The 18863-nt window shown below is 41.7% G+C and overlaps 1 protein-coding gene across 1 annotated transcript; it reads left to right on the top strand.

Moving 5' to 3' along the window:
* Positions 1-97: 97 nt before the first annotated feature.
* On the top strand, positions 98-18804 carry st3gal2 (ST3 beta-galactoside alpha-2,3-sialyltransferase 2). Its single transcript, XM_040034435.1, has 8 exons — positions 98-160; positions 254-940; positions 7380-7439; positions 7875-8008; positions 9678-9857; positions 10171-10216; positions 11111-11230; positions 11317-18804. The coding sequence occupies exons 1-8, from the start codon at positions 98-100 to the stop codon at positions 11488-11490; spliced, it is 1464 nt and encodes a 487-aa protein (XP_039890369.1). The 3' UTR covers positions 11491-18804.
* Positions 18805-18863: the final 59 nt, after the last annotated feature.

Genomic DNA, 18863 nt, shown 5'->3' on the forward strand with positions numbered 1-18863 from the left:
CTGAAGCAGTCTGGCTCCAGTTGTGTGTGATTCAGCAGCGACTCCTGTGTGTGTGTGTTCGTGTCTGTTCAGGCGTTTCAGTGTGTGAGACAAGTGCATGGCTGTGGAGCAGTTAGAGAGAGAATCCAGCGGGAGACATAGAGAAAGCGTAGGAGCTCCGGTGAGCGAACAGCTTGACTGTGAGACAGATTGACTCTGACACTATCCTTTGTATTTTTGTGTGTGTGTGTGTGTTTGTGCGTGTCTTTGACAGACCGATAAAGGGAGTGATTGTGTGGTCCATACTGGCAGCCAGGGGCTCGTCCCAGTCAGTGTGACCAGACCGTGGTGGTTGCTTAGTGGAGGCACAGGAGGAAGAGGAGGAGGTAGTTGTGGGCTGGGGACAGTGGCAGGCTCAGGGGTGGGGACATGGCCTTGGGGGGGCCGCATACCGTCCTCCACCCTGCACCGGGACAGACGCTGGGGCTGGGGGTCCTGGAGCGGGGGCGCATCCAGGGGAGCTCCCAGAATCTCAGAGCTCAGGCCTTGGTTAAGTGGAGGGATGGTTACAGGTGGAGGTAGTACTGGGGTAGGAGGTGGAGCAGAGAAAGGAGGCAGAGTGAGATGTTCCCGCAGAATCTGGGTTCTCCTCGGCTCCTTGGTTCTCATCTTTCTCACTTCCCTATTCTTGTCTGTGTCCCTTCGCGGGGGCGTCGGATTCAACTACCTGGAACCACCCGGGTGGGAAGAGTCACGGCGTGTGAAGCTCGTGCCCAGCTACATGGGTGCGCACCGCCTGTCATCACCTGATGCCCCACAGCAGAAGACGTGTGCCTGCCCGCGCTGTGTCGGGGATCCTGGAGTTTCTGATTGGTTCGATGAAAACTACGACCCGGATATCTCTCCTGTTTGGACAAGAGACAACATGCAGTTACCCTCTGATGTCTACTACTGGTGGGTGGTAAGTAACTTTAATCTCTAAAGTTATGTAAGTTAGTAACAGTCTGGAGTGTTTTTCTTTTGTTTTGTTTTTTTCACATCAGCTAAAGCAGTAAACTATTGTGACATATCTCAAAGTCTGGAAAATTAATAACCTCTACAACCAGGGCTCCTACATCTTTGTAAATCTGTGGTGACGCATTATTACATGTGCAAGTTTGTTTTGTTCCTGACTTCTGTTTGATGTTTTTTTTTCTCAATATTCGAATAAAGCAAAGATCCTATGCCCTCAATATGCTACGAGTTTAATAGCTTAGCTTCTTTGCATATATACTTATTGCTCCTAATCGGTAAATATTAAGCTCTATCCAAGAGCGTGTCAGATTAGCACAAAGACTGGAAGGCTGGAGACAGCATGGCATTTCCAAAGTAAACAAAATCTTCTTAGCATTTCTTCTAAAGCTCACTGATTAACAGGTGTTATCGTGTTAGTTTGTTTGCCCCCTTCTAAGTGACAGCACATAATCCCTTGTAAAACCATTATAGAATAAACATGCAAGATATAAGATTAAGATTAATGAACTTTTAGTTGAATTTTGAACACAGCCTGCGTAGTTGATTCCACTGCTTCCTGTTGTTATGTTAAGTATCTGGCTTTATAATTAACATACAAACAGAATAGTTTGTCCATACGTGATTGATACAATGTGATGTTAATATTAGCAGGGTTTGTGCCTGCCAGAGCTAAATCTCCCACTGCACTAGAACAAATGCTACAGCTGTTAAGTTAGTTAATGTGTCTTATTAGCATACCGTTCTTGTTTTCACACATGTAAAAATACTTTAAATGATTGTTTTTTAAAAACGTAGTCATAAAGAACCAGAAAGAAATGTTATGAAGTCATACTTTGTCCATTTTTCAGCTATTCGTTCACTTGTGTTCATTAAAATGCAGACTTATCCCTCCACCAGTTACAGCAGCCACAGTTTTCCTGGCAGAAACCCTCAGTGTCATACAGTCTTTAAAACAACTTCATTAGGTAGACGTATAATGTTTACAATGGTTTCATTTGATTGTTGGTATATTTACATGTGAGCAATTAAATAATTTAAAGCCAGGATCTGAATTCACTTTCATAATTATTCATGAAAAAATCCAGCAATAGTAAGGGCAATAAGTTCTCCACCGCCTGTCTGAGCTCTTAGCCCTTTATCTCAGTGTTCCAGGGTCAGATGTCCCTGACTGGAAGGGAAATTGGTATGCAGTGCATGCTACCACAAGTTCATGCAAATTGTAGAAGTTTCCAAATCAGAAATTTAAAGTTCTACTTATAAATGCTATGCCGCATTTTTTTGTATATGTGGTTTAGTTACTTGTTTTGGAGTAAAACACCTGGTTTGCATACTTCACTCTAAATCTGCAGACTGTGTTTGGGTGATTTAATGTTCTTAACTTCATAAAGCAAAACACAATAATGAGATCATGTATTATACTACAGCATATAGCATCATTCTCCTCTGAACCACAGTCCACAAAAATAACTTTGTGCCACTGTCTGGAGCACTATCAAGCACTTTCTATTTATGTATATAGAGAGCGTGGGGAGCTGCAAGTTACATGGAAGACATAAGTTTATAGAACACTAACACAGGGGGAGTAACACATAATAATCTTGTCCTCCTCATCCTGCCTCATCTCTGAGCCAACCAATCCCCTTCTTACAAGTCCTACATGCTTCTCAAGTATCCCTGCCAGTCATATGTGATGGTATTTGTGGAAAAGTGGAACAAATAAACAAGGTTGGCCTCTGGGTTTTCCTTAAAATGTTTTATAGTAATGTGTAAAAAAAAATAAACAAACCCCAGAATGAGGTTTTTTTTTAGTCAAGTGTGAGAGACAGGAAGCACTTAAAGGATCATTATGTAAATGCCTCCTTTTAGTTTGGTTTGTAACTATTTACGTACATGCGTTGTCTCTCTATGTCCACTCAAATCTAAGTGCAAATGTGTTTGTGTGCATCTGCAGTAAGTGTCATCCAGTTTAGTGTCCTTCAGTGGCCGGGTTAGACTCTTATTTCAAAGCCGAATCCTCAGCTAAGCTCTGAAATGGCAAAAAACTGCAAACACAGGCCAACAGCTGCCAAGTCATTAGGTCACACTGTAACAGGGTGGTGATGAACTGGCGTGGGGGGGGGAAGAGTGGATAGGAAAGGAATGGGCAGATCTAAAATACATTTATATTAAATTATATTAATTTAATTATATTAAATGTGGTTTCTGAATTTAATTAGTCCAGAAATGTAATCATCTGCTCTGACCAGCAGCAGCTTTTAATGGACTTCCAATAAGTCACACTGCTTGACCACTGTAGGCAGTCATTTTAATGAACGACTTGTGTTGGTTACACCATGTATGTAATGCTGTTATTGCTTGATTTTTAATATATAGCATATACCTTGTGTGTTTGTTTGGCACCATGAACACCTGACCTTGAAGACCTCTTAACTTGAGGTCTGGAGTGTAGTTTTGGGAGATATGTTAAAATTGTTGCTAATGCTAATGGGGAGGACTCTACCTATCTTAAGATACCTTAACATTTAAATTTGGAAACTTCATAGAGAGTTTCCATATTTTTCTCTAAATTTAGAATGTTGTAAGAATGAACATAATGTAAATTATATTTATTAGCCTCCTATGAAGGCAAAGACAACTCACCAGGCTTTGGAGAGATAAGTGTTGTAGACAGGCAGCTGTCCTTGTTTCTGAATTACTGCAGACACAGTGAAAAGTGCCAGTTTACGTGTTGTCTGCATAAATTTAGAGTAGAAAAATGTCACAGCACCCTGAATGAAGCTTAACAATTTACCCAGAGTGATCACAAGGCATGTAAATAATTACATTGAAATTCATGCGGCCTCTCCTGCAGAGGGTACTGCGGAGAATAAAAACTTGACTAGGACTTAATTAGAATATTATTTCTGTTTGAAAAGAGAAACTCTGCATATCACAGTCAAGAATTGTTGGACTGCTGGAATTAGTTGTGCGGAAATTTGAAATTTGCTGAGAATTACAATCACAGACATAGTCCAGAGTCTTTAATTGAGTCATGCTTGAATTCTGACTTTTTCAAAAAAATTGACGTCAAACCTAAAAGGCAAGCCTTATTTAGCAACTACACAATATTTATTCTCTCACACTGCAGTCAGCAGATTTCCACTCTCTAATCAATACATCCATTTTAACTTAACAGGAATTAATGGATGGCTGGGTGGAGAATGGAGAGAGGAATGGCCACAGACCTCAAGAGTAATAATGGCTTGCTGTCTAGTGTCTTGCCTGCTGTTTATATTGTTGTGTCTCGAGCTAGTATTTATCTTTGAGCGCTGTAATGTAAAGGATGACTTACAGTCCTTGCATTTGGGAATCAGAAAACAGAAAAAGACATTGTTTCCTGGTAAAGACTTTTATGAGGCAGACTTCAGCAATTCACAGTAAGGATCATCTGTGTAGCTGCTCCCTAGTCAGTTACCTCCTTTTATTTCTTCTGAGAGAACCTCTTCAGTCCAAAAGTGATTTGTTATGGGAAGTCTATGCACCCGATGCAACCAGTGAAAAAAATTACTTCTCCTTTGTTATTTGATTTGTTTGTTTTTGTATTGGTCGACTTTCTTTTATTCCCAAATCCAATAGCAGCGCTATAAAGAAATGAAAATAAGCGATTAATGCGTATTCGTGATTGGACCTCTTCAATCAAACCTAATGTGCAAATGTGTACTCCTGCCTCAGGAGAGGCACAATGCAAGCACGCAGTGAAAGAAACATTTTAAACATTTCAGTCTGTTGCTGTAGACACAAACTCTCCAATGTTGTAATTGTACTTTTTAAGGTAATTTTACAATTTCTTTTAAAATTTGCACACTGGGCATCTGTCTCTAATTTTATAACAGGGCTAATTTTGAATATCTAATGTGGCTTCTGGAAACAGCAGTGAAATCTTGTTTCAATGGAAAAAGAAAAATTAGAGTTCCTTGGATGCAGTTGCCAGGAAACTTTGGGAGTCAGAAGACGGCTGACATGAAGGAAGCTCGACAGCATCCAGCTATGCTGCCAGAAAACAAACGCCAAAAATTAGTAGCCCCTGAACAACAGCGGTATCGAATGCCAAGCTGGCTCTGGCATCGTGTATGCAGTCAGAGACCGAGGAAGGCAAAGGGATGGATGGATCAAGGAGGATTGGAAAAACAGAGACAAAGACACGATAGCAGAGAGGCAACAGCAAGAGAGACAAAGTCAGAAGGTGTGAAAGAAAGATTAGTGGACTCTGATCAGGGCTTATGATCTGCCTCGTGCACAAGCAATCCAGAGAGAAAAGGAGATGAAGATAGACAAGAGGAGCAGCAGTAAGGGAGAGCGGAAAGGGGAAGTTAAAGAGCAGGAGTTAGACATGCGGGCAAAAAGGCTGATAGAGAAGATGCATGAATGAAAATCTTGAAGACTGAGATCTGTGTTGGAAGAAGCGAATTAAGGGCACTGGTGGGTGCAAAGGAAGGGGTGACAAAGGAGTGTGAAAATGAAGATTGCTGTGTGTGGGAGAGACAGAGAAAAGATGGTTATGGATAGGAGGAGCCATGCTTCAGCTGCCAATACCCCGATGGATATCCATAGGATGCCATAAACTGCATTCTTTGTTTATGGGTTGTTGTTTTGTTTGTTTTTTTACATTTGTGCAGGTGCTTGTTTTGTCTTTTCACGCATGATTGCACATTTGCCTGTGTGGTTTGGCAGATGCTCAAATGAGCCAGGATTTATTTTTTGCCTCTTAATTGGACAACTTCTGTTTGTTAGTTGGTAAGCATCATCATACCACAAAAGGGCACTCAAACCGTGATCCAGAGAAATGAAAAACACTCTTACTGACGTGAATAAAGCAAAAAAATTTTTTTTTTCTTAACTGTAAACATGTGGCTTCAATATAGTTCATGCCCTTTAAGATCACTTGTTGATGTAAAGCGACTGGTGCCTGCCCAAGAAAGCTTTGAAGTTAAAGGATAAGTTAAAAAACGGGCATTTCGTGAGTTAAAGCTTTAAAAATGAAGGGTGCCTCCATGCTAGCAACACTGAGAGGCTATAATTAGGCACAGCAATGCTTTGAGCTAAATGCTAATGTCACAATGCTAACATGCTGGAAGCGATTAACATTTTAAAATTACCATTAAACCAGAGGCGGAGCCAGACATTTGAAACACCCGGGGCTTAAGCCCAGTAAGCCACCCCCACGCTCCGCCCCTGCATTAAACCAAAGCAGAGCTGAGGTTGATGGAAATCTGGTTAGTGTTTGGAGGGGCGATTTTTGTTTTTAAGTATTTGATTAAGAGAAATTTATCAAATCATTTACCAAGAAATTAATATTTTCACATGTGGCAGGTGACAACCAGATTGTTCTGCTGGTGCTGCTGTTACTTTTTTCGCCTATAGATGGCACTAGTTTGCATGCTCAAGGACTCAAGAAGTAGTCACGCCCATGGTCTCTTACCATAGTCTCATGTGTTGAAATGCCATAATTTATTATGAGGACAAACATGCCAAGACGGTTTAAGCGCTTTTTAAAGTTCACCGGTTTAAAAGCTATTAAGGCTTCACATTAAAACAGCTTCAAAAGTCAGCACCCACAGGTCAGAGGGTAGACTGATACTTCTGTGCTCATTTCAAATGTGCCCTGTAAAATGGTGGAGCTTTTAAGTATGGTAATTTTGTGAGGTGCCGTGCTTTATTTTTTTTCTAAGTGACCTTCCTCATTAAAATTATAATGGACTCTGTTTAAGCTAAAGCGCTTAGATTATTATTCATGTTTTCAGACAAGCTGATGAACAATGCATTAAACCCATTTTCACAGTAGCCAAAGGCAGGAACTTAATCTGAGGGTGTTTTTTTTTCAATGTAAAACACCAGTAGCTTCACATTTATGGTGTTATTTATCCATTAATCCTCTGACAGACAGCTAGCTTAAGAGCGACCTATTGTATCACTCTCCTCCTCTCTTCATCTTTCTCTGAGCTATGTTTAGATCTTATTTTTTCTCTTCTGTGCACCTTTACATTTACCAAATCTTTTTTTTTTTTTTAATAATTTACTCTGAAACAACCTTTGCTTTCTTTTCTTTTTTAAAAAGATTTTCTCACTCCGCTTGTTTTTGACATGTGGACGGCAATGCCTCAGCTCCTTTGACCACAGTCTGACTGCATCCTGTCAGTCTGACACGTAGCTGTTACCTAAACACACACGCACACACTTAGGCACAAGCATCTGCTTATTTTCTCTTGAATGCAGGTGAGTGCATGCATACACATGCACACGGGCACACAGAATGTAACTAAATTTAAAGTCTCTTGTCAGATATGATTTGTCTGCAGAGGAGAAACTACACATCCTAACTATCTCTCTCTCTCTCGTTCTCTCTCTAGATGTTACAGCCCCAGTTTAAACCCCACAGCATCCAGCAGGTGCTGCTGAGGTTGTTCCAGGTATTTTATATTATTAATTCATCTTTCCTTTGCCGTAGTGCTTTCATATCAGCCAAGTCATTAATTCAGACTTCCTTCCAAAGACTGAGTGGAGGGGGAGCAGATTGTCTTTATTTGACATTTGGTTTATCTCAAACCTGGCTCATTCCTCTCCAGCGCGTCCGTATGACTTTTTTATATTCGGACTCTCAAAGCACTTAAAGTGCTTTCCCACAAGGATGTAGGTTTAGTCTGGCTCCCTTAGGGCTGAAGTGGTTCATGTATTTTTCATGGAGATTCTCATAAAGAATTCACCCCAATATTGAGAGCTGCATGTATTTTCACAGTCAGGTCTGAGCTGCAGGTTAGGTCGTTTTATGTGTCTTTGTGATGTATTTAATTTCCTCCGTAGCTTCGGTCCAGTCTGCTTGATTTAATCATGGTTGTTTATCACAGGTGATTCCCGGAAGGTCGCCGTACGGCTCGTGGGATCCGGGACGCTGCCTGCGCTGCGCTGTGGTGGGGAACTCCGGGAACCTTCGCGGGGCCAGATATGGCGCAACCATTGATGATCACAACTACATTATGAGGTGAGAGAGACGGCTGCAACGGATAGATGAGCAGAGCAAGACAAAACAGAGTGGATGCAGGGCACTATTAGATAAAAGCACGACTCGAAGAAGTAAAATTATGCTGTAAGACCAAAGCTTGGAGGTGAAGGAGGGAGAGGAGAGGAGGGAGACAGCTGGAGGGAAGAAGAAAAAAGAGTTTATGTGGGGATTACACTGTATTCTCACTCCGCACAGTATGTGCCATTAAAGTTCCATCATCATAGCCATCTAGATTGTGTGTGCATGTGTGTACAGGATGGGGAGGTGTACTTACAAAGAAGCAAACAGCAGATATGTGTGCGATAGCAAAAGTAATCCCAGCGTTTGTGTCCCGAGACATTTGAACTTATAGGCTGTGTCTCTGTCTCACACACACGCCCATGCACAGAGGCACATAAATCCTTTTGTGTCAGTCTGCTCCCCAGCTGTTTCCGAGCCGCATTGACGGATCACAAAGCCTGATTGTTCTTAAACAATCCAGCTCATGAGCACAGCTATATGTAGTTTCCTGCACTGCACGCGGGTTAGTGTCGAGGACACATGCCGGTGCCATGAAACACTCAGCAGGAGTGACTGATATAATGTGTTTTTGCCTGCTATAGGCAATTGAATCCATTAGAGCTGCATTCTCAATAGACCCGTGTGGGCAGCCTGCAACTTCCATCTCCTGCTACGATTTCTTAATGCTGTGCTTTGATTTTCATTTGTTTTTCAACCAGCTTGACCCACAAAAGTCCCCCTCACTATCACCACCCACCGCCTGTCTGCATGCTTTTTAACTCCTGCTGTGTGAACAACATCTGTTTTGTTCACTGGCATATGGTCAGGTGAAGTCAGTAGCCACCTTTTTAATTCCAAGTGCAACCAACTGTTTACATAAACGGATCACTCCTCCAGACAGTGAGTCACAGCTACTGTAAATACAATGAATGGCTTAAACGCAGCTGAGCGATTAGTTACTGTCTGACTGATTTTCCTGCATATAATATACATTACTGTATACGCTGCATATGTGTACTTGATACAGTGTAACTGTGATAAACGTAAAGTGTTTTCACTGCTATGGGAGCTGTGCTATGATGTAGAGAACAAGTAAACAAACAGTCGCTGAGAACAGCGGTCTATAGGTGAAGAACTTGTTTGTGTGACCTTGAATCAAACTGCATTCAGCAGCAAAACACTGAAACACTGAAATCACCTCAGCTGTAAAGTGTGACAAATTGAGCCCATTTTCTTTTATGACATGCTTTATTTTTACTTTATTTAAGTTAAGCACATTTTAAACAACTGTATTGTTTGCTCTCAAACTTATTTTATCAGTTACAAAATAGCTGAATAACACGCAAGCTGATATCTGTATACGATATATGATATCTGTCATAGACCCATAATAGCCAAAATTAGTATCTATATTGAGCTCTATGAGGTCATGAAGTCATGCTTCAAGAAATTGATTCCAGCAACATGAGCAGGAATTGCATCAGGAATTTGGCAAGTCAGTGTGAAATTAAATCCATGTGAAGGTACTTTGGCACCAGTTTGAGTCCAGCTGGAGGTAAAACCCAAGGCCTCACACACCAATTTCTAACAGCCTGTGACCTGATGATGTTCATCTCTCACGCTGTTCCCCCGTCACACTCTCTCCTAGGATAAATCTGGCACCCACAGTGGGCTACGAGGAAGACGCGGGCAGCCACACCACTCACCACTTCATGTACCCAGAGAGTGCCAAAAACCTGGCAGCCAACGTCAGCTTCGTGCTCGTTCCCTTCAAAACACTGGATCTGGTCTGGATCACCAGCGCTCTGTCCACGGGCCAGATTCGATTGTAAGACGAGACACATGCACGCAGATATGCATAAGCATGGATTAAGACATGTGAAATACTGCTTGCAGCACAGGGATGTTGAAACTTGCCATTTGACTTCAGGGCACACAGACACACGGAAGAGTATTTTTGGGGAATAAATAAAATTTTCTTAACACACATGCACTGACACGTGGAGTGGAGATGTGAGAAGCCAGAGAGTTTTTGGGGTGGAACAATCTGCCAGCTGTCAATCATCCAGAATTCATAGCTCCAGCAATCACATAAAGTGCTGATTGAATGTAGTCAATCAATTTCTCTCTCTCCCTCTCAGTACTTACGCTCCAGTGAAGCAGTTCCTCCGAGTAGATAAAGACAAGGTATGTATTTTCATTGAGTGCAATTAATTTTGGCCATTTTCTCACACACACACACACACACACACACACACACACACACACACACACACACACACACACACACACACACACACACACACACAGACACACAAAGAGGGAACCTGGTCTGCTACAACTGTTTCGCCCCATTCCCATTGTTGATGAAGGATTACAGTTAGATTATAAACCCTTCCTTTGTTTTCACTAATCTGCTCGTTTTTGGGTATTTTTAATCCGTGAAAATAAATAAACTCAGACTAATCCCTGTCATGTGAAGACTTGGCAAATATCTTCGCCTGGTCAGAGACTCAGTTTTAATTTATTTAAAAAAATTTTTTTTACAGCATCTTTGTGGCCGACCCAAAATTATAGATTTAAAAGACTTAGCCCCCCACTGTGGGGTGGGGGAGTAAATGGGGTTCTAAGCAGCCTCTCTAAGCCCAGTTTGTTGCAGACTTGAGTATCACCTAGAGGTAGATGATAAATTTCTAATTACCATTCATTCCCTTAAGAAGTCCTTGAATCTTTCACAGTGATCAGAACTGCAGGGAGTATTAAAATTTAACTTGTTCTGTGGGACCGGTGGAATATGCAGCGTCTATAATATGCACGGGGTTATCTTCCCTGTGTTAAAGTGCAAACATCTGTTTAACAACCTTCATTTTGATGAGGAATGAGCTTGAATTTTACTCAAGTTGGAACGATGTGGCTTTGTAGTTGAAGCAGAGGTCTGCAGGTCTCGCTGCCCGAGGTGGTACTTTCAAATAAACAAGAAATTCCACAGTTTTCTTGTAGGACTTTTGCTTTGATTTCACAGTAAATAAGACTTTATCTTATGGTATCTTCCCTTTCTCTACATATCCCTCCATGACCCAGGTCCAGATCTTCAACCCAGCATTCTTTAAATACATCCACGACCACTGGACTAGACATCATGGCCGCTACCCCTCCACTGGGATGCTAGTGCTGTTCTTTGCTCTGCACGTCTGTGATGAGGTCTGTTCTTCTTCTTTCTCTCTCTGCGTTTGCATCAACGTGGCACTTGTGTCATATGTCTTGTTTTATTTTCTGCTCTCCTCTAGGTGAACGTGTTTGGTTTCGGTGCGGACAGCCGTGGAAACTGGCACCACTACTGGGAACAGAACCGCTACTCTGGAGAATTCAGGAAGACCGGCGTCCACGACGCAGACTACGAAGCCCAGATCATTGAGCGGCTGGCCAAAGCCGGCAAAATCACAGTCTTTCCTGGAAAATAACCAGCAAACCATCCTGCATATATCTAAAGTTTAGTGTTAGAGGGCTGGTTCAGCAAACAGACACTAAACAGGCTGCTTACATCATGTTTTTGCTTTCACTTGCCTGCACAAGTTTAGGTTCTCAGCTGAAGTAAAACCAAATGGCTACGGAAGACGAGACAAAGTGATCACAGTTGGTACTCAACACTTTACTCCGTTCACTTTCCCCTCATATTAAATGAATGCCCTCTGTTGAGCTGCAGGTCGCATCTGTTAAGTAGCTACGAACAACTATTGTGTAGATCCAACGTGACTCTTTTCGCTGCTCTAAAAGTGGGAGTTGAGCCTCAAATTAGAAGCAAAAGGCTCAGGATTTCACCTGGGCTGCGTTTGGACTGAAAGTCAAGGCAAAGGACAGTACAAACACAGGTATGAGGGCCCATGGAGGAAAACCTAACCATTGACAATAAATACTGACTTTGTTTGCAGTGTGGAGGATGCTGGAGAAGGAAACAGAGGAAAAACATGTCCCACTTTTGGACTAAATCCAGAGGAAATATTCACCTTGGATGACAACCTAATCCTCAATAAATAACAGAGACACGCTATCATATGTACTAAAAAGACGACAGAAGCTGAACGGTCAGCGTCTAGAGAAATGTTGTTCTACATCGTTTGTTGTTCCCCTTGTTAGGTACAGACCTTCAGAAAAGGCTGAGGTTGCAGACGCAAAAGTGTAATGTTGGACATTTAAAGGACGCCAGAACTTAAAAGGCCACTTCATAAACAGTTGTTCTTCTCAAATCTTGACAATTTTCACTGTAAACTCATATTTATGTGGTTTCTACTGGAGAAGACAGTGTTATAAGGACTTTGTCTGACAGTGATGGGTTGTAAAATGGTTCCTTATAAGACAGTGCGTGATTGCTCTAGGTTTATAGCATATGACTGTCCTCTAAAGTCCCCAGAGTCCTTACAGTCTCAGCAAGGCATTAGCACCATGCAGCTGACCCACAGAAGCACAATGGAGACTTTTGCCTTTCAGCCATTCTGACTCAGAAAGATTACTGCAGCACTAGCACCGCATCCTGCTTTTAAATGCCACAACAACCACAGGCCCCTGCTACAGCCTTTATTCACATTCAGACTCGGAGAGGAAATGTTCTGGGAGAATGACGCTTTGACTGTGGTGAGGCCAAAAGCCCATCTCCGGGGATTTTATGTTTGGATGGAGGCATGCTGGTGTCTGGGCCCCGAGTTTAATCCTCATGTGGTCTGTCCAGGTCTAATTTGGGAGAAGAGGACTAAAAACAAAGAGCTGGGGCTTGTAGAAACAGACTGACAAAGCCGGCATGAGAAGCAGAAAAAGAAGAAGGCGTCGCGTCGCTGCTGTTTATGTGCAGCCGCTTGCACAGTGCTACTCAAACTCACCGCTCTGGTTTGGAAAAGATGGAGAAGCTAAGACTTCAGGCAACCTCCCACACCTCAGTGGAGTTAGAAACTGTTCGGAGCACTTCATCCCAAATTAAGGCCCATTTAATGGAGTGAAAGAAACCTCCACCAGATATTAGAGTTATTAACTCATAAGTAGCTCAGCATCATTAACCACTAGCTCCAGTCCCTCTTCAACCAATTAAAACTTTCAGCTGTGTCTGGAGGGGGCGGAGCTACCAGTCGCCTTACACTTGACCTCTCTGCCATAAAACTGCACATCCTGTCCCGTTGTTTTCATCGTGATGACATCCCCCCCCCCCCCCGCAGAACGCAGAGTTCATGCTTAGCTTTGTTTGATTTGAGGGATTTACAGGATCACCTCAGAAAAAAAAGTGTTTCTGTCACCATCAAGTAGTAGTGATTTACTTGTGATATTCGCCATTGTTAGTTGATATGTCTTTAACAAGAAAACAAGCAAATGATAGTTTAGGATGTGCTGCTAGACCATTTCTAGAGCAGAGGTAGATGGGCGAAAGTATTTGGTTTAAGCTGAGGTTGTAAGTTCATCCTTGGAGATGTGGTCATAAAGAGGTGGAGGCTGAAAATGAAAGGTACTCAGGATTCCTACGCAGGTCTGTAAAACATGAAGAAAAACTGGCAGAGTGAACTCAACTCGCTCTTCACTCGCACCTAATGCAGTTATACTGATTTGAATCATTATCGTAAACGCAGCATTTGTACTGAGAGCTGTGGCTTTGAAACTTTATGTGCTTTTCTTTGTTTTCTTTCATATATACTGTTACAAATGTGGATGCCCATATTAAATATTGCCAAATTTTCAAGTAATAAGGTAAGCTTCTATAAAAGTAACTGCTGTGAGCTCTAATCCCAGATGTTACACAGTTCTAAAGGCTTAGTTTAATGTTTTTTTTCTGCTCTTGTGTCTATCTGATGTCAGTTTGGTGCATATTTCCTTATATGGTCAGCCACAGCTCTGGCTTTCCTACAATAAGAAGGCAAGGGTGCAAGACAGCCAATCACAACAAAGAGGCCAGAATGTTTCAGTTAGATGATATGCTGGGTGGCTATTTAAAGGGCCAGTATAAGGTAAATTATTGAAAACATTTTTTAAACTGCTAATCAAGCAGAAACCACAACAGAAAATGAGCATTAATGGCCCCTTTTAACATTTTTTTAAATTTTTTTGATATTTCTGTCAGTCACAGGCTCGATTCAGTGGTGAGTTGTCAAACTGTAAGTCATAAATTACTTAAAGGGTCTAAACACTTAGTTTCAAATTGACATATTTCAAAAATAGTATTAAATATTTATGAGGAAACCAACAACATTCAGAGTTAAAGGCATCCTGTGGAGTTTTTGACCACTGGCAACATTATGGAGCAGCGTGTCCTGTTTTCATACATCTAAAATTAGAAAATGTAGTAATATAATGGTTTTCTCTGCTGATGGCTTTTAGGTTTTTTTTGTTTTGTTTTGTGTTTAAATCAGCTTTGTTAATGTTTTACGAATAGGAAAAAGCATTGAGCTGGGCTGTTAGATCTGCAGGATATGCTTACAGAGAAACAAAACCTCTGCAGGCCCTGTCGCCGCTGTTGCTCTATGAGGCTCCCAAAATTCACCAGCAGTGTTTTTATGTTTTTTGTTTTGTTTCATCTCACATTTTTCCACATCCGGCCTTCCTATTTTAACCCAGGGCAAACAGCACAGACAGACTCATAGAGCATGCTGCTCTGTGAGAAAAGTGCTAGGTACAGCTTGAATATTTTTCTTTATGAGTCAGCGTGTATTTAGTGACTCATAATGTGGCATGCGCTGAGTTAAAATACCAAATCTGACACCCCCCTAAAAATGGTTATGAAGATTTGTCAATAGAAGCTGCGTAGGAACTGTGAGCGCCAACTTCTGCAGCACCTGCTTCATCCATGTGAAATAAGACCTGTGTGAGAGAACAATCACATCTCTCCGAGATTGTTGTTATAACTTCGGGGATATCATCCCCTGACATTATTACTGAGGTATGTTCTTATTAGCTGTTTTACATTTTACATGTACTTTAACCATAATTCTTACTGAGAACGATTAAAGAGTACCCATATGCTTTACCTAATTTTCTGTCATATATATATATATACTGTTACAGAAGTGGATGCTCATATCAAACATGGCCAAAATTTCAAGCACTGAGGTGAAAAAGGCTTCAGCCTGCTCTAATCACCCAGTTTCAGACAGTTATGGGGGGTCTGTGCCTAATTTGTTCGTCTCAGCTAATCAGAAGAAAGCTGGCTTAAAGGGAAAAGAGCCAACAGTGGTTGTTTTCAGTGGCAAGCTGAAGACCCAGTATATGATAAATAAAGATTACTTTGAGCTATAAATCATTAAAGGCTATTGTGAGAGCCCAAGAATAAAAACACAACAAACATGGAGCTGGAAATGAGCATAAGAGGTCCACTTTAAGCTGTGCCTGTGCTTCTGATATGAGCTCCGTTGGTGTATTACTGTATTGTCATTGTACTTTATTTCAGTGTTTTTATTCTTCTTTGCACATAACAGATTTTACAGGATGTTTTGGTGTTGCTGTGGCTGATTCTGGACACTCTTTATCTCTCTCTCTCTCTCTCTCTCACACACACACACACACACACACACACACACACACACACACACACACACACACACACACACACACACACACGTGTACACTCATGCTTTCGTGCCTTGTCCTGCTGCTGGACATCCTCTCGCCTACAGCTGCTCCATCGGCAACACACACCTGCTACCATTTGCCATTTTTTCCCACAAACACGTGCACACAAAAGCACACACATGCACATCTTCTGGCTGAGAACTGTGCCTTCTGAGCTGTACATGCACACACCTTCATGAAACAAGCTCTTCTGCCTTCTGGTCACGGTACAAACGTCCCCTGGTGTTCACTCCTTACTGTCATTGTTTTCTAAAGATGGCTGAGGGAGAGGATGTAAACTCGTGATGCAGCGTGACTCGCGGTGAATTCATATTGGGCCCTTTGCTTCTTTTTGGGACACAGGGTAGATACTCGTGAGGCAAGATAGACGGCAGACAGAGAGAGCTTGAATCTGCTTTACACGACTCTGCGGGTACCTGTCCTGTTCTTGTCTGTTTTGAAGCACGCCGCGAGTGTAAAACAGCAGATGCAGATGATAACAAAACAGCTAAAATCTTAGACGTATCACTGTACTGCTTCTGTGGTGAACTTGAGCCTGGTTCGGTGTTTTCTTAAAATCGTCAGCTGCCACATTCAGAATGAATGTGTAAATTGTTTTGGAGATAATGTGGCTTTTATGCAGACATTATTTATGTTGCTCTCCGGTAGCAGTGTAACACATTCCTATCAAAAACCGTAACTGTAACCCCCCCACAAACAGACCAGACCTTGTTCCGACATCGAAACACTTTTCAGCTTCCTGGCTCACAGCTGTAGACCTGAACATCGTGATAGAAAGAGATAAGTGGCAGGGCGATCCCTTTCGGGTGTACCAGCCTAGATTAGTGTGGAGTTTTTCCCTCCACCTACATGACACAGATCTGAGTGTTCCCTGTAGTATTTCTAACCTAAAGTAGGTCTTTTCTCTGACCCAATACACTCATTTTTCTTTTCTCCTGGAGAACCAGTTTTCTGGTTAGGTTCTGTGTTGTAACTTTGTAGGAAACAACTGAGAGCATTTCAGTTAAATTTGTGCTTGTGTGCTTGTGTGCTTGTGCTAGGCTGTGAAATTTGATTGTGTGGATTACTGAGGCTGACTTACAGAAAATGCTGAGTTTAAACTGGACTGATTTAATACAATTATACAATAATTTTAGACCGGACTACCCCGACCATCCCTGTGCTAACAGCTGATTTGTTCATGCTGTCAGTGGAATCCAGGTCCCCGATACATCCAGGACTATTTTTACTCAGTTTTGTCTCACGTGTCATGTGCTGCTGCTCGGTGAAGCCACAAACATCACCCAATTACTGATCGCCTGAAACTATGTTATCGAGCTTTGTGACGCTGCACGGGGAGTTTACCACACTTTCCATTTTCGTGGATAGAAACAGAGGCACATTAAACTAATTGGCTGCATTGTTTATGGGGTAATCAAAAAGAATGAGTGAAGGGAACTAAGACCATTTCATAACACCAGATCAGCAAAAAAAAAGGAAGCTGGACAATAATGTTTATAGTGTCACATACAGAAATTTTAAAGGGAAAATCAGAAAACTCTACCAAAACCTACCAAACTGTAGGTTAATGTTTGAGTTATAATGATTTTAATTGTGGACTGACCTGCTTTCACCAACATGTATTAGGAGATTTGGCTCCCATGCAGCAATACGGCAAATTGTTGCCGGGCACTGAACCGAAAACTAATCAAGCTAACATAATGCAGACTGGTGCTTTTGAGTGCTTTGTTTTAGTGTTACACATTTAGTAAGAAAACTGTTTTTCCCTGAAAGATGGAATCTGAACCCCTTTGTGCTCCACGTATTTTCTACCCATTAATATGAACATACAGTTTGGAAGCGGGACCAGTGGAGGAAATTCAGGTGGGGTGGAACCCAAAGACTGTTTATAAAAGAAAGAAGTAGCCACTGTGACATCACTCATTTGTTAGTGAATGAGATGAGCGTTTTTGAAACCAGCAGTTTTGAGAGCAGGCCATATCTGGTGGACACTGCTCGTTGGTTAACCACGTGTCCGTTGCACAGGAGATAAACACCGCTTCATCGTTATTCTGGAAACTAATTGGAACCATAATTTGCAAAATTAACATTATGTTTTCAGCTAACAGTTAAGACCATTGACTCACAATAAAGGTACTTAAAAATGTGCTGGATGAGAATTCAGATTTAACATATTTATCCATTGGCGCTCTCTTTAAACCCGAAGCTATGCCCATCTTTTATACACAGTCTATGTTCCCATAGACAGGTTTTAGTCTTTAATGATTAAACAAACAAGATGCAGCATGTTAATAAATGAGCTTTAGAGGCACTGGTATGAGGACAGATGAGGCATTTTGAGTTTTTGTCAAAAAAAAAAAAAAAAATCTTAAATCATTACTTAATTTGACAGGAACAAATAAAATTGGATCAATTTGTGGTTGTCTAGCAGAGGTAAATGATAGATAACCTGTGCCGGATTAATAGTTTAATTCATTCGCCTCGTTCTGTTTCTTTCCATTTGCTGTGGTGGAATCTCTGTGTCACTCTGAAGTAATGGAGAATAGCTTTGTGCAGTAGGGACAGACATTGCACTGGCTGTTTGAAAAAGAGTTTGTAGGAACAAATACATCATGATCAAAACACTGCCAGTGCTGGCTGTTGGCATCGTTACATCGCCGGCTCCTCCTGCCAGCCTGCTGAGGTGGGAACAGCCACAAGCTGCTCCTTCCTCATCAGTTCACTGGTCTGCACTGAACAGAAACGGCTCTTTAGCAGCAGCAGCAGTCAGTGAGCTGCAGACAGCCCATGTCAGACTGTCTCTGTGGATTGTAACGCCAACACTCATACATACCTCCGTTAGCTGTTGTCCCAGTACTCTACAGTGAGCTAGACAAAACACCAGTCTTATAAAGTAGGCTTAAAGGCTGCTTAGTGAATGCATCTGTCGCAACAACAAAACGAGTAGTCAGATATTTAAACACTAACGTTTGGAGGGTTAAGCCCTCTCCATGTGGACTGTTTCCTGTTATTGCTGTATGGATTTGTCATTGTCTAGTCCGGCTTTAATGTCTCATTCCTTGGTAGGAATACCTTTAGGACAATGTGTATTTACTGCACTCAAACATCTGTATGATATGTGAACAGACTCTTTGTATCTTATGGCATTGTACAAATAAAAGCTTCATGAAAGATGAGGTTAAGGCCTGATGCTGTTTTTTGTGATGCCAAATGGTCAAAGGATTTGTAATGATAA

The sequence above is a fragment of the Simochromis diagramma genome, unplaced genomic scaffold (assembly GCF_900408965.1).
Source record: "Simochromis diagramma unplaced genomic scaffold, fSimDia1.1 OVJJ01000333.1, whole genome shotgun sequence".
Taxonomy (NCBI): Eukaryota; Metazoa; Chordata; class Actinopteri; order Cichliformes; family Cichlidae; genus Simochromis; species Simochromis diagramma.